The 17,367-nt window shown below is 33.6% G+C and overlaps 1 protein-coding gene across 1 annotated transcript; it reads right to left on the bottom strand.

Moving 5' to 3' along the window:
- Positions 1-3,260: 3,260 nt before the first annotated feature.
- Positions 3,261-8,506, bottom strand: LOC145611926 (mitotic checkpoint protein BUB3.2-like). The gene is made up of 9 exons (XM_081667306.1): positions 8,275-8,506; positions 8,035-8,165; positions 7,013-7,095; positions 6,040-6,306; positions 5,428-5,503; positions 4,890-4,970; positions 3,789-3,867; positions 3,603-3,703; positions 3,261-3,516 (listed from the first exon to the last, which is right to left on the bottom strand). The coding sequence occupies exons 1-9, from the start codon at positions 8,392-8,394 to the stop codon at positions 3,429-3,431; spliced, it is 1,026 nt and encodes a 341-aa protein (XP_081523432.1). The 5' UTR covers positions 8,395-8,506; the 3' UTR covers positions 3,261-3,428.
- Positions 8,507-17,367: the final 8,861 nt, after the last annotated feature.

Below are 17,367 nucleotides of genomic sequence, written 5' to 3'. Positions count from 1 at the left end.
AGAAATCCTATCAAAATAAAACTCTAAATAACTTTTTTATCCTATAAAATCTATCTTACATTTGCTTGTCTAACGTGAGAGGTATCAAGGTATAATATGATAATTTGCTTAGGTGGCGCGACACTTGGCGTTGACACTTGGCGGAAAATTAGAACGCCAAGTGTCGCTATCTCGTGCTCTGACTAGAAGTTTAGCTTTATATATTAGTTACTCCCTTCATTTTTTTTATTTGTATCACTTGGTGATGCGCGGAGCTTTAGGAGGTTAATATAATATTGTGAGTAGGTGAATAATTTATTATAATAAAAGTAAGATGGGACCAAAGAATGTGAGGGAGAGTAAATATTTTTATTATATAAGTGGGGACCATGGAGGAGAGTGAAATGATAAAATAATTTAAGTGGGGTTTAAAGTAAGAGAGAGAAATGATAAAATATAGTACTCTCTCCGTTTCATAATGTTAGTCCCATATGAAATCAATCACATAAAATAAGAAAAGAAATATATTTGGAAGCTAACATTAAAGTACAACATAATTCATAATTAGTTTACCTTATTTAGCATTTTAAATTTTTTATTAGGAAATCACAAGTCATAATTGCATAATTTAAGGTAAAGATTTCCTTATTTAGAGTCATGTCATCAATTCACAACTTATTAATTCCAAAAAAAATTAAGTTATAAATGAAACATATTCAATATGAGTATATCTTTTTGAAACGACCAAAAAAAGTATATGGGACTAACATTATGAAACGGAGGGAGTATAAATTTACCAAATAAGGAAGTGATGCATTATAAAAAAACATCCATAAAAGGAAAGTGCTGCATTTTAAAAAAAAATGGAGGGAGTATATGATAAGAAAAATCATATTTGGTGAGATCTGAGAAATTAAGATCCATATTCGAGAAGATGAAAAGAGATGGATGAAGATATTAAAGGACAGAGAAATTAGATGCGGAAATTGAAGGAGAGAAATTTAGAAAGAGATAGTGAGTAGAGAGGCGGTGGAATTGAGGGAGTTTTTGATTAGCTTTAGCTGGTTTGGGCTTAGGCCTTTGAGGGAAGCAGTTCTTCAACAAAAAAATCTGTAACATTACGTGATTTTTCGACTTTTTTCGGATATCAAATATCCGAAATTCAAATTTTGGATGTTCGATATCCGATTTTTCCGGATCGGATATACATAATTTCCAGATTAAATTTTCGGATTCTTTGATAGTTTTGCTCGGCCTTTGTAATTGAGGAGCTTGTGATCACGTGATCAAACCCCGATTAAAACTCTTATTTTTCGAATAATTACAAAATAACTATATAAGGAGTATAAGTTTAAACCCGCAACATTTATCAAACAATTACTTATTGTCTACTTAGTTAGTAAGATGAGCTTTTTTTTTCAAAAGGACTAGGGTGAGATTCGATCCTTGCTGAATCCATTTTATTTAGGTTTTTTTTCCTTAACAATCGCTTTAGATCCATATACACTTTTTTTTTTTAAAAAAAAAAAAAGGATAGCTCCATATATTTATTTATATTTAAAGCTATTTTACTTTCTTTATTATTTTCTGTTTTTTTTTTCTTTTCTCTTTTTTTTTTCTTTTCTTAACCATTGCTCCATATATTGATTTAAAATAATTGTTTTATGGAGGAAGAATTGGTATATAACCTTTTTATTTATTTATTTTTTTTTACCAGGTAATCCCTATTTGTTCTAACATTTTTATCAAAAACTAAGCGGTGTCCAATTTCCCCCTGACTTGAAATTCCTGGCTCCGACACTGACTCCCACTCAAACACATACAATCTTATAGAAAAACTTAGCATAAGGACATTGGAAGAATAAATGAGAATTTGATTCTTCATGTAGACCAGGTAGTAAACAGTGAGCTTTACTATATATGCTAAACTAGTAAACTTGACAAGCTTGTCTATGGTACTTATTTTGTTCAGTGTAGTCAGCCAAGCTATAAAATAGTACTTTGAAATTTTGTATCCATTCCACACCTAATCACACTAGAGCACTGCAAGACTTAGCATGTGCATCCAATTATAGCCCTTGGAAACCTTATACACATGCCCAACATATATTCAGTTGCAAGAAACCCTCCTATAACTCCTTTTTCACTTTGCTACATTTTTCAACTCCAATGCAACTAGAAGTTCTAAGTGGAGAATTACCTAATCAGTCACTCCCCTTCACCCAATGCTTTCATAGCCACTGGCGTCACCAATCTTCCCAATACAGCCTTATTCCAAGAGATTTCATCCTTCAAACCAATGCCACGAAACTTTTAGCCTAATCTCAAGCAACAAGAACATTAACATTTTTTTAATAACAAAAGTTTTTTCTTCCCATAGAATAGCCTTAAAATACTAAGCCCAATAACTAAGTTGACCAGCAACTAAGTTTATGTAACCATATATGTATTAAGACATCACAATTACTGTCGATTTCTTCCGATTTGAGATTTAAACTTAAGTTTTGTTTTGAGGCGTGATGGTTCCAACTTGTATTTGTTTTGATTGAAGTGATTTTATTTGCTTTAGACTTTAAATTTTGGTTTGTATTTTACAAGGTTTTGAGTTAGACTTTTGTTGTGTTGGTATCATCTCTCTAAAGCTAATTAAAACAGTGTATTATGATTTGGCTTGGGGGTTTTATTAACTACTTTCTAGATAGATTCATTGCTTTTATGTACTAGTTTAGATTTGTCCCAATGGAATTGCTAGGATGAGAATTTGAGTTAACTACTTCTTAAGTCCCTAATATTTTGTAAAATGATTTGAACTATTGATTAATTATTGTATGATGGGTAAACTTTTGTACCATATGATGATATGATTGCTTCGTTGCACCATTAAACATTAAACCCTATTTGTAATCTTTTGTGTCCTACTATAAAGTATGCCTAAATATTTATCTACAACTCCAAATCTCCAATAAAGGAAGAGGCTTCAAAAGAGAAAATGTGTTCCTTGTGTTCTACACACTAATTTGAACAAACTTTGTAGATGTGATGATAGATCATGAGGTTATTTATTCAAAAATAAAATCTCCAAAGTTTATCCTTAGGATTGTTTTGGTTTGAATTGATTTTATTATATTTGGCATGCTAAATTTAACCAAGAATTGATTCAGTTTAGAGGATCAAAGGGTGGAAGGTTCTTCAATTTGTTGAAACCGCAAACAGATTTTTCAAGAAAATAGGCTGTGCTTAAACAAAAAATATAAGAGATGCAATTGTACAATTATATCATATTATCATGCAAGACAGTCCTGAATTCGGAATCGAGCAACTACAAACTGCAATCCCTTTTACATCTTGATCACATACGCTTCTTTGGGTATCAAGAAGCAAAGCAGTGTAAAGCTATACCTAAATGATTTAAAACACTAAAAGAGGTCGAGCAAAGCTGCTCAACTCATTCAAGCAGGGGGGTTAGCATATACTTTAGGCTTTGGTTTGACTTCAACTTCATTCACACTTCGAATAAATATTGAATCAGGCTCATGACTGCAAAACAAGCATAAACATGTAAATGTCAATGAGCAATCAAAAGCGACCAGACATAGAAAGAGAGCAAAGTGTCATTGTCTTACGGTTTCTCTCCTTCCTCGTAGGTATAACTAGACGCAACAGCTAGGAGACGACCGTCTCTGCTAAATGATAATGCAGAGATGCTTGAAGGATACTTCACATACTGAATTCAAGATAAATAAAGATTAAATATGTTATTGAAGGTAAAGATGAATTTACAGAGCTGAGCTATAAGTCATCATATGTACCTGATAAAGTCTCTTCTTGTTGTTTCCATCCCACACATTCACAATTCCATCACAACCTCCAGTTGCAAATGTTCCATAGCTGCAAAGCATATGAACATCATATAAATCTATAAATGTTATAAATAAAAAACAAAAAGCACCATGCACCACTGCTGTAACTTCTTGAATACAAACAAGCAAGAAAAGATTCATTATAAAGGATTAACCACTTTCTCAAACAAATGTTTTAATCAAAACTCAAGCTTCTCATCCAAAGACCTACAAACAAGTATACAATTTTTTCAGTCTGAAAAAATCATGTCTGATGTCTAGATTACATGCTTAAATCAAATGTACTATGATCATACCATGCAAAAGCTTCCTATAAACCTTGTCTTGTGAAGCAGTGTTTGATTGTCTAATACATCTTTAAATCATTACTTCACCAGCATCTTCAACTCATATATATACCGTAATTTCATAGAGATATAGACTGGCGTGATTATTTACTAGAATTTTTACACTGAATGCACAGCTCTATAAAACTAGGTGAATAGCTACAAATACTCTTGGTGAAATTGTGAAAATTGAGAAAGATATAAATCTAATACATGTAGTGTTGTTTAGGAATAATGAACAAAGATGTCCATCAAGGGCATCAAAATTGAGTAATAAACTCTATCAGAATACATTATTTTATAAAATTATACTTCGTAGAAATTAAAAATTTTCCCTTAAGAAAAGAACAATCACTAATTTGCTAATGTCAACTTCAAAAATCTTAGTACGTCTAACACACTACATCAAATCTTTCAGTCCTACAATGATATACTAAATAAAATGAGAATAAAAGTGCTACATTCTCATGCACATGAGCACATTCAGTAACTCGCCAAGTAGATCATATAGCTCTCCATAGAGAAAATAACAGGTGTTGAACAAATATTTTATAGATTTCCAACAATTAAATAAAACAGGTTGTTTTCAAATATCTTTAGTTACTCCATATGTACACATTAAACAAGTTCTCTTGTTTGTCATAAGATCCTAAATGGGCATCATAAATTCAACAAGTGGGGATCATAGCCTAATTCTAAACATGGAATATCATCAACAACTTACATTGGATGGAAGGCAATGGCATTTACAGGGTAAACAATATCTCTTCCAGCCTCTGACTTCCGATGGCATTTGAAAGCATATCTGCAAAACTTTAACCATCAGCTACGTGGATGTCAAAGATAAAAGTGATAAGAAAGCATGAGCATTATGTATAACTTGACTAATAAAAGTGATAAGCATATCTTTTCAGTCACATACTCTTATTCAAAAACAGTTAAGGGTCACCCCACATCAACTGAAGCTGGCTAAACCAACAGTGGACCACAATCAAGGCTCTAGAAGAAGAGAGACAATGGGGGGGGGGGGGGGGGGGGGGGGAGAGAATCTAATGGATCCATTAAGTGGTTTTAGAAAATCCAAGCAATTTCCGCACTTAAAACTTCTGTTTCAAACACTTTTTATGGGGCAACACATATTACACAATCACCAATAAGCCACATTGAGTTTGGGCTATCATGAGCAAACTACAGAGAAAAAAAAACTCAGTAAAGAAGCATACAATACACTAATAAAGGATGAACAAAAGGATTGAACTCACTTCTTTGTTTGACCAGCATCAGAAAGATCAAAAAATTCCATTGCTACACGACCTTCCACTGAGCTCAGAGCATAACCTATCCAATAGGTCAAAACATGACTAGAGTTATCACCATAACTTGAGAATTATCCTTCAGTTTATAACCCCAAAAACCAACTTACAATAAACCAACTTACAATATTCAGCAAATCTAATACCCTATAAAAGTTTGAATACTTAAAAGAGTAGATTTAAGTTAGTTTTAATTTTTTTTGGCATATCAACTCTTTGGTTTCCTCCAGGTTATTTGACACTCAAAAGTCAAAACAACATGGCAACTTCGTTATCATTCTAATCAATATATCAATTTGAATTATCCTAGGCATATCAGGTGTATAGTATATTAGAGATGAGGACATGACCTCATCTGATCTCAAAAGGCTACCGCATCATTAACGTGATGCTATCTAAATAGCTATTAGCGTGAGAACTCATCCTCAGCTCTTAACCTCTTATACCAAAACATAATTACTTGCTTCTTTTTTTCCTAGGTAATTTTCTCTTAAACTCAAAAGTTCATAATTATGCATTACAAGCAATAAAAACAACTTTAAATCTAGCACTTGTCCATACCTGTTCCATTGGGGTAACAACGCACACATCTAGTCTGATATTTCAATGAAGACTCCCTGCGTTGTTCAGGCTGAGACATATTTCGCAAATCATAGACATTCACATGTCTGCCTGCAGTTGCTACTACCAATCTGTGACCAACAAGAGACATAGAATAAACACGTTCTGGTTGAGCATATGTTCCAACAAGTGTACGCTCTTGCCCACTTGCACCTCTGGGATCCCAACACTTTATTGTTTTATCCCAGCTACCTGATATCAATTGCCCTGAACAATAGCAAGGTAAGTCATAGTTAATGGCACAAGCTCAAACAGAAAACGGTGCAACAAACTGTCAATAATATACAAGTTACATGCTCTTGCAGAAACTATGGACATCACCATTCCAAGAGATATCAATATTTAATCCTCAATCAACTTATGGTTTGAGGTAATTACATCATCAAGCAACTAAGATGCAAACATAGTGTTCTGATAAGTGAGATGATTGAGTTTTTAGCTTCACTAGCTAACTACATTAAGCCAAGGTTTTGACAAAGAGGAAAATCAACATAGAATACCTAATCAGAATAAATTAAACCTTACACTAATTGAAAAACAAAACAAATCACGACTATGCTATATATCATTGTAAGAACAAAACAGTGACCAGAATCTCAATCACTCAAGAATCTATCCTGAACTCTGAGCAGTGTGACTAGCTGCTGACAAATCATGACCCCACTTAGCTCAACCCTACGTAGAAACCTAGTATGCTGAGCCAAAAACCACAACAAAGCACAAAAATGTAAGAAGCAGCTCGAGAAACAGGTACTACAAAACTAGGATATAACCCTGGTCATTTAAGCTGACAAAATAAAACCACCAAATGAAAACAGAAGGTTTATCTGATCTAGATATTTAGATAACTGTCTACTAGCAAGAAAATAAATAATTGTTAGTTGCCTGAACTCCGAGCATAATTCCAGCATACCTGTGGCATAAGAGTACTCCACACAACGTACATGTGCTTCATGCTTTCCCAACACATCTTCTTTTCCATAGTTGAAGACAAGCCTGAAAATCAAAACATAAAACAACCAAATCAGTCCAAAACCATAAATATAATTGTATACCTTATATTTTCCCCTCTCTTATAAGAGAATAAGGAGACAGGTAAATTGAGGCAGCTGGATAGAATATTATCCACTAGCAGGTTAAACATTTAATCACACAAATCAAGAAGAACGAATATTACTAAATACTCAAAAAGTCAATACAAGATACGAGAACCATTTTCAAAGCAACGACATATACCAATGGGACATACTGCTTAAGTAGAAGCTTAAAAGGTTACAATTAGCCAATCATGCAATTCCAAGCACCAAAATCAGTGATCAAACAAGCAATAGCAACGCTTGAATATTCACAACTATAAACATGACACAATGAATGGCAAGAGTAAAGAAAAGGAATGAGAAGAAAAGATCTATCCTCAAGACTTAACATACAACAAACACCAATTACATACCAAAACTCAAATGAACTAAGGTCGGTTGCAGGAGATCAACTGCATAATGTCACTTAAAAACTGCAGCCATGCTAAGAAAACTAAGAAAACCCCATATCCCAAAGCATAGAATATACTGTATAAGAAAAATCATCAAATCCTAAAGTATGGGCAAAATTAACAAGCAATACTTTCCATATTAAGCATTTTCATTACCTAACACTCCCACTTTATCTTCTCCAAAACTCGACAATAAAACCCCAAATCCCACGTTGAAAAAGAGTCCAATTTTCCAATAATATCACATTATTCCACTTGTATTACCTAAAAAACTACACTTAAATCAACAAAAACACCCAAAAATTCTACAAAGTATTTCCATATTAACCCTATAATCCCTTAATTCAACATTAAACCCTCAAAAACTAGAATCAAATTTCATTCAAAAAAAAAAAAAAAAAAAACTCAAAAAAATTACCAAAAAAATTAAAAGAGAAAACACCCACCGCCGAACAGTGGAATCACCACAGGCACTGAAACCAGAAGTATCGTCATGAAAGCAGCAATCTAGAACAGGACCACCATGTTTGAACTCCCCTCGAAGCACATTGGCACTCGCATCATACAAACGAACAGTCTAAAGTAACAACAAACAAAAAAAACAAAAAACCCGGAAAAATTAAATCAAAATTATGGAAGAATAACAAACACCCAGAAAAATTAAATCAAAGTAAGAGAAGAAAAACCTTGTCCCAAGAAGAAACGAGGAGATGATCACTGTGATTAGAGAATCGGAGGTTTGTAATACCGTCGGTAGGAGGACTGGAGAGCTCTTTGCCGAGCACTGGCGGCGCAACCGCCGTCATTTGGGATCTCCGATGAAGAGGGGGAAAGAGAGCGGGGGTTTTGAGAAGAGATTTTGAATTGTAAAAGAGGAGAGAGAAAGTGAGTGAAAGTTTCTGTTTTTGTTTTGGTTTTTATTTTGGGTTTGTTTTAGATGGGGTCATGAGGAGGATGAGGATGGAGGTAATGACATTCAAATTCAAATTGTTGTTTCAAATTCTTCACATGTTTGTTAGATTTATTTAATTAAGGCTTTGCCTTTGTCACCTTTACAAGCTTTGGAGTATTATGAGTATATTTTTTCTATAGGGAAAATCCTATTGGTATAACCGTGGTTTTGACTTTTCCCATTAATATACTTTTAAATTTTTGTCTTCCCAATGGTACACACGTGATTTGGTATTTTTTTTCCAACCGTGACTAACACCGTTAAAAACTATTTCACTAAGTTAAAATAATTAAGGAAAAGACAATAATACACCTTATAAACATTTAATGTTTTGATTTGCGTGTCGAAAATTGTTCGGTTAAAGTTTTGGAAGTCATGTGAGTCCATAAGGATCTAAACCTCAAAATTAGCAAAAAAAATAACGCAAATGTCTCATGTGCGTGTCAAAAAATGTTTCGGTTTGCGTGTCGTTACTTTTTGTGATAGTAATTGTTTGGTTAAGGTTTTATGGGTCATTTTGACCCTTACGGCTTTAAGTCAAACTCGAAACTGTCAAAATATTAACGAAAATTTCTCGTTTTGCGTGTCATGATAAAAAAAACATAAGAAATATCATGATTTGCAAAATGAGATAATTTCGTTAATTTTTTTGACAATTTCGAGTTCGATTTAGAACCATAAAGGGTCAAAATGGCCCCTAAAACCTTAATCGAACAATTATTATCACAAAAAAGTAACGGCACGCAAATTGAGACATTTTTTGACACGCATATGAGACATTTGTGGTTTTTTTTTTTTTTGCTAATTTCGAGATTAATTTGGACCATTAAGGACTAACATGACTCCCAAAACTTTAACCGAACCATTTTCGACACGCAAATCGAGACATTAGATGTTCAAAAGAGGTATTATAGGTTTTTCCTTAATTATTTTAACTTAATGAAATTCTTTTTAATGGTGTTAGTCACGGTTGGAAAAAAGACCAAACCATGAGTGTACCGATGGGAAGGCAAAAATTTAGGAGTGTATCAATGGGAAAAGTCAAAACCACAGGTGTACCAATGGGAATTTCCCTTTTTGTATACTTCCTCCATTCTATTAATATTGCAACAAGGAGGAAATTACGCATCCCAAAGCACATTTTATATGCTAAATATCTATAATTGTGTAAGAGTAAAAATTATAAAAAGTTGATATTGTGAAAGTATTTTATGAGACAAATCCAATAAGATCTCACATGACTATTTTTTACTTAACATATAAATCTATATTATATGGTCAAACAAGAGTGATGAATAGTGCAAATGGTCCATTGTTGCAATATTAACAGAACGGAGGAAGTATTTTGTATTTCCAGGAATTTCCTTTATTTAGTTACTCTTTATGAAAAACGTTATCTGTTGCTCTAGTGGATTTCTTTTTAATTTGTTGGGTTGATGAATGAACATACGTGGGGATAAACATGGGCACGGGCCGTGCCGGCACGCGGGCGGCACGGGCCTGGCACGACTCCGGCACGGGTGGCGGCACGGCACGGCACGGCGGCCCACCTGTGGGCCGTGGGCCGTGCCGTGAACAATTTTTTGGATTATGGCACGGGCACGGCCCGTGGCACGGCGAGTGGCACGGTGGCCGGCACGTGGGCCGGCACGCTGGCACGACCCGCCGGCACGGCACGTGGCACGGCCAGGCACGGCCTGGCACGGCACGGCACGGCCCGTGCCTTGACCGTTGGAAAACTAGCCGTTTTTGGCCGTTTTCCAACAGCTCTAAAACGGCTAGTTTTCCCCCCCGTTTTCCAACACCGATATTCCTATGATTTATATTTTTGCTTCTATTTTAGATCCTAGACAAAAATATGATGGCACCTTTTTATTAATTGATATTTATTATAGTAACATGAATTTTGAAGATGATGTTGAAACTTTTAAAAATAAGGTGACGGATGAGTTTTTTTCTTTATATAGAGTTTATGAAAGTAAATATGGAACCGTGTCTCGATTTTCCCCTTCTCAAACATCCAAAAATGTAAGTAAACGGGCCAAAGGTTTATTTGCACAAGCTGCTAACATGATGTCCAAGTTTTCAGGTACGGAATCATCATCAAGTAAGAGAACACAAAGCGATGTTTCGGAGTTGCAAATGTACTTAAGTTACGACTTCATGAAAGGCATGGACGATGAAGAGAAGTTTGGCCTCGACATCCTCGATTGGTGGAAATCACAAGCCGTGAAACATCCAATTTTGTCGGCAATGGCTCGTGATATTTTTGCTATCCAAGTCTCCTCCGTTGCCTCCGAAAGAGCTTTTAGTGCGTCGGGAAGAGTTTTAGACGATAGAAGAACAAGACTAAAACCCGAAACACTAGAAATGTGTGTTTACTTCAAGGATTGGTTGGATGCCGAAACTCGTTTTCAAGATCGTACTTATGCACAAAACGACGACGATGAAGGAACGTCGACTTCTTTTAGTTCTCATACTTCTCAATCCACTCAATTGGCGGATGAACTTGAACCTCTAGGAGACGAAGACGAAGATGAAGACGAAGGCGAAGACGAAGACGACCAATAATAATTACATGATTACATATTTACGTTATACACTATTGTATTCTTTTTTTATTATCGAACTTCGTATTCCGTATAATAAATGAAGTTATTCAATATTCATACACTATTGTACGATTTTTAATTATCATTACTTATTTTGTAATTTTGTATTATTGAATTATCGTACATTCGTACCGGCTACCGTCATATAATAAAATAAGTTATTCTTCAATTTTTTGTGTTTTCGGATTATCGCACTCGTATTTTTTTTTTATTATATGCATTGTTGTTTTTAATTCGTTTTTTTATCATTTATTTTTTTTTTTTAAAAAAAAAAAAAAGAAGGGTGGCACGGTTTGGCCCGCGGCCCGGCACGGCACGGCCCGCTAGGCACGTGGGCCGTGCTGTGCCGTGGGCTGGGGTGTGCCAATTTCAGGCACGGCACGCCGCGGAGCCAGCACGGCACGGCACGGCCCCCACCCCGGCACGGCCAGGCATGGCCCGCGGCGGCACGGGCACGGCCCGTGCCCATGTTTACGTGGGGACATGCTGAGTTGGCAACTTTGTTGAGTAAGTGAGATGATGTTAAGCTAAACAAACGTTTTCCACGTCTGGGCCACGCAGTAAACAATAGAAATTTTAGAGTAAGTGTGCTTCTGTTCTCTCTATCAATGGCGATCTCTCTGAATCTCGTAGCTACTGATTCAAGTAGGCTGTTGGTTTGAGGAGGTTTCCAAATGTAATCTTCAGTGAAAGGAAGAAGAGGTTAGTCAATTTGTCGTTTATTTATCAAATGGCAAGCGGTTTTGCGTGTCATGACACAAAAAAATAAGAAATATCATAACGTGCAAAATGAGATATATATTTTCGTTAATTTTTTGACAATTTCGAGGATTTAGACCCATCAAGAGTCAAAATGACCCCTAAACCTTAACCGAACAATTATTATCACAAAAAGTAACAGCACGCAAATTCGAGACATTTATGACACGCATATGAGACATTTGCATTTTTTTTTGCTAATTTCGAGGTTAATTTGGATACTTAAGGACTAACATGACTCCCAAAACTTTAATCGAACAATTTTCAACACGCAAAGCGTCACATTAAATGTTTTATAAGGGTATTATAGTCTTTTCCTTAATTACTTTAACTTGATGAAATACTTTTTAACGGTGTTAGTCACGGTTGGGAAAATGACCAAACCACGGGTGTACCGTTGGCAAGGAAAAAATTTAAGAGTATAACAATGGGAAAAGTCAAAACCACGGGTGTACCAATGGAAATTTCCCTTTTTGTTTTTAGAGAGAAGTATGCTGCAATTTTCTTTTTCATTGAGAAATTAAATTTTGATAGACATATGTATTAGAGCATCTCCAATGGTAAACTACAAAATTATGTGTTAGGAAAAAAATTAGTATAAGTGGAAGTTATGTAACTTCTATAAGATAAGATATCCCATGCATGTGTTAATGTAATTAACACGTTGTTATAATAATGTACCACATGCACGCATATTGAAACATTATAGGCTAATACATAACAACGTGTTAATCTTTTGTATCTGTCATGTTATACACATAACAATGTGTGTTATCTCGTCAAAAATACAAAAATATAGTACTACGTGTTAATCTCGTGTTATTTCAAATATGTATGTGTGTTAAATATAGTACTATAACTGTATTATTTGAATATCCATGGATAACATACGTTTTATTTCAAATTTCTCTCTAATTTTGTATTATAACACATGTTAATCATGAGATATATATAACTGTATAACTGTTTAAGAAACACAATTTCTTGGATAATTTGATATATTACTATAAAAATTGTATACTTCTTGTCAAAAAAAAAAAAAAAAAAAAAAAAGTTGTATACTAATAATGAAAATACTCTTTAACGATAAACACGTTAATTATAGAGGCTATAATTTATATGTGTAAGTAATATATAATGGAAAATTTTAATTTGTGTTTATACATTAAATAGTACTACGTGTTTAAACCAATTTATAATATAAAAAAATTATTATCTCATATCAAATTTGAGAGTGTATTAGAAGATAATATCGTTATATATTAAATTCAGTTTTTTTTCTTCTTATTTACCAAATTTTCTAAAAAAAAACTAACAAAATAAAAGCTTAATGAGGAAAACCGAAATTGCTTCCACGTTCCTCAACTGCCTAATGACAGGTTTTTTTTTTTTTTTTGTTGATTTTCATTTCCATGTCTATAACTACAATGAATTTTTGGTAAATTAACTCTTATTATTATTTATTTTTATCTTCTAATTTCATGTTGTGGTTTCATTTTTTTCATATTACAGTCATTTTGCTATTGAGGTATATCTTTAATCTCAATGTTGTCAATTGATTTTTTTTTTTTTAGAATTAGTTAGTTTCTCAACTCAATTATGCAAAATTATGTTAAAATTGTTATTAAAAATTACTAGATCGTTTTATCATGTTGATATTTTGTTTGAATAATCCTAATGTAAAATTATATTATTTTTAGGAAAGGGAATTCTTTACCCTCAAATTAATCTATCAATCAATGCTCTTGGTCATTAGAAGATTATACCACAAAAGGTTTGTGTTTTTCAGTGCTTCCTTGGCCATTAGAAATTTTTTTAGTACAAATTTATATTGTAGAGATTGAATGCACATACAACATAATAGTTTGCTCCTTTTTTTTTTTTAATGTATATATCTTCTATATATACAATGATTGGAACTATCAAAATTGATAAAGAGAAATCAAAATTGCATTTATTTGATCTTTGAATATTGAAAAAGGATAATGACGAATTGAATAAAATTTGCGGTTATCTTTTGTGGTACCATGAATTTTTGCTTGAAATGATGAAGTCTCATGTTCATGGTTTGATTTGAGTTAATTATAATAGATTTGATCTTGGCATAAATAGAAATTCTATTCTTTTATTTAAAAATTAATATCAGTAAACTATGTGAATATCAGTAAACTAATGTACATATGGTAGTGTATGTATGTATATGTTTGCACCAAGACAAATTATAATTTATTTGGGTTGTTAAATTAACATGAGTGATATAATATTTTTGACAAAATTAAATTGGTATAAGGTATAACAGTTGTGGAAAATTCATCTAAAATTACATTTGATAGTTCCTTACAATTAGATAACCAAAGTCACATACATAAACAAAAATTTATTTACACTATTATATGTCATGGTTTTTTTCTTTAATTTTGTATTTGACAATCTGTTATATTTCGTTTTATTTTCTTCTAAAGTTACTAAAAAACAATCAATCAATTTACTGTATTAACTCTAATTTGGTTGGATTAGTATTGCAATAATGGAGTTGCTCTACGTGGACCAACTTTTGGCTTGATTGTTTTATAAAATGTTGTCTTTGATCTTCGATCATATTTGTATATCAAATATACAAAGTACAAGATTCATTTGAAGATGATTTGATTTTGCTATTCATAGTGTATTTTTGGTTAAATTTGGCAATGTTTAATGTTAACCTATTAGATTTTCGAACCTTTCCCCCAAGATCAAATGTATTTAACGTCTTAGAGTTACCTTTTTTTAGGGTGGTAAAATTATTGGTAGCTTTTAAAAGTTGTACCATTGTATTTATTCTTTGTTTCTCAGATATGTACTTTTACTGTTGTTTAATTTACTTAATTTTCATAGATTAAGAAAATATATTATTTAAAATATCTTATAATTTTGTGCACGCATCGCGATTATTCTAGCAATGTACCCAAGCGGCCATGCTAATGCATGGGATATATGTATGTGTAGGAAAAATAATGCACGTGTTAAATATTTCTCTGTGACACATTCCTTTTGTATGTGTTAGTTTGAAAGCATTTCAAATTATCTGTCATCTTATTGTTTCTTACCTTTGTTTTATGTACGTGTGTTAGTTTGAAGATACATATATCTCATGTCTTCATAACTATAATGTATGTATCCCATGCACACATTATTGTCATGTATACGGTACATATATTTTAGTTATGAATACATGGGATATATGTAATTTTAATAGATAACACACGTTGTTATGTGTAACGGGTACAATTAATCTATTGTATGTATTATACATAATGTTATGTACAAGTACATTAACATGTTGTATGTGTTATGTATATATTATGTGTTTCTTAATTTACTTGGTATGTTTCCTACGTGGTTATATGTATGTGTGTTAATTTGTTTTTTTACGTGTTTTTATTTTTTTTTTAATGTGGATATACATGAAAATTTAAAACATGGATATTATTAGGAAAATTTCTCAAAAATAACACCACTTTTGGCCGGTCTTCCAATAATAACACCACCTTTTGATTATTCCAGATTCCAGAATAACACCGCCTTTCACATGCATTTGCCAAAAATAAAACAAAATCGGTTGGTAACCTGGTTTACAGGTTATCTATAACACGTGTCACAATCTCATTGGTTGATTCTTTTTATTTTTATTTTTGATTTAAAAGTTAAAAGAAAAACATAAAAATTAATTTTAAAAAAACCTTAAAATTAAAAAAAAAAATACCCTTCCAACCCAGCCCCCCTCCATTGCGTAGCCCCATAATTCACCAGTTTACACCAGCCTCCCCCAACCTAGCCCCCATCTGCAGCCTCCCACGACCCTCCCCTTCCTTTCCTTTCCCCATTTCCTCCATTTTTCGACCAGTACCAACCACCCTTGTTCCGTCATTACTAAACCACCACATCCATCATATAATTCAAGGTATGGGAATTGGAGGTCGATGAAATCGGCGGGTTGTGGGACGGGGATTGGGGCCAAAACCAGGGCGTGGGGAAGGGGAGAGGGCCGAGAAAGGTGCGGGGGGGGGGATAGGGCCGGAAAAGGTATTGTGGTGGTCGTGGAGGGACTGAGGGAGGTCGAGATCGGGATAAGGAAGGGGTTTTTCGAGATCGTTGGTGGTTTAAAGGGAGGGGATTCGACAGTTCAAGGGGGGAGACGACGGTTCAGGGGAGGGACAGTGGTCGGCGCGGCGCTCTAACGTTGGTTGGCAGGCAAGGGGTCGGGCTGGTAGATGGTGAAATGGTGGGCGGCAGTAGAGGGTGGTTGGTCTGGTGGATGCCGGTGAAAGGGTGGGTATATTTTATTTATTTTTTTTTAAGTTTTTTTTTAAATGTTTAGATTTGTTAGGTTTTTTTTAATAAAAAATATAAAAATATCAAACTGACCAGTTAGATTGGGACACGTGTTCCAGGATTACCTGAAAAACAGGTTACTGGTTTTTTGTTTTATTTTTGGCAAATGCATGTGAAAGGTGGTGTTATTTTGGAATAATCAAAAGGTCGTACTATTATTGGAAGACCGGCCAAAGGTGGTGTTATTTTTGACAAATTTTCCATATTATTAAGAAATACGACGTGTTATACTATATTTAAATTAACACATGAATATAAAACGTATAATACAAAAATATATTTATACCCGTTACACATACATATATCCATACATATATCCATGTTGTACTATAAATTATATATAAATTAACGGATATATTAACGTGTTAATTTTTGTAGTATTATACATAAAAAAACGGGTTTTTCACCATATGCCCCTAAGTTTTTTGTTTATTCACCATATACCCCTAAACTTTTTAAAATTTATCATATACCTCCGAGTTTCACAAAAATACACCATATACCCTTGATGACTAATGATTGTTAATTTCGTAAATCATTAGGGTTAATTATGAACTGAAATCACCCTAAATACATTCCCTTACCCTCGAAACCACCCACATTCCTTTTTTCCCACCCCCAAAACCACCCTAAATTTTCTTTTCTCATCCTGAATATCAATCATACGAATAAGGTTATTGAGATTTGGAGTGGTTTCAGGGGCTGGAGAAAGGAGAATAATGGTTTTGGGGATGGGGGGGGGAGATCTAAGGTGAGTTCGATGTATTATTAACCAAAGTCTACTAATTTTATTTTCATTAGGCGTATATGGTGAATTTTTGTAACAGCTTAGGAGCATATGGTGAATTTGAAATATTGGGGTATATGGTGAAAAAACCGTAAAAAAACTACCCCCTTTAAAAATGTGATAACAGAATACGTATATTTTTTTTTTGATAACATAATACGTATATTTGTTATATAGCTAGTAATTTTTTCGGGTTCAGTTAATACACAAATTTCTATTATAACTCATAGAAGATAATATATTATAAACAACTTGAGAGCATATGGTGAAAAATTAATTATGCCACCAATTTAAAATG

The sequence above is a fragment of the Chenopodium album genome, chromosome 24 (genome assembly GCF_948465745.1).
Source record: "Chenopodium album chromosome 24, dcCheAlbu1.1, whole genome shotgun sequence".
In the NCBI taxonomy this organism is placed as follows: domain Eukaryota; kingdom Viridiplantae; phylum Streptophyta; class Magnoliopsida; order Caryophyllales; family Amaranthaceae; genus Chenopodium; species Chenopodium album.
The sequence above is the reverse complement of the archived record's forward strand: the minus strand, read 5'-3'. Positions and strand labels throughout refer to the sequence as shown.

Bases quoted from the DNA above. Each gene is read 5' to 3' on its own strand.
- LOC145611926 (XM_081667306.1), bottom strand. From the start codon at position 8,394: ATGACGGCGGTTGCGCCGCCAGTGCTCGGCAAAGAGCTCTCCAGTCCT. The intron at 4,971-5,427 runs GTGAGTTCAATC...AAAGTTTTGCAG, and splicing joins GATGCTGGTCAAACAAAGAA to ATATGCTTTCAAATGCCATC. The intron at 3,704-3,788 runs GTACATATGATG...TCTTGAATTCAG, and splicing joins ACAAGAAGAGACTTTATCAG to TATGTGAAGTATCCTTCAAG.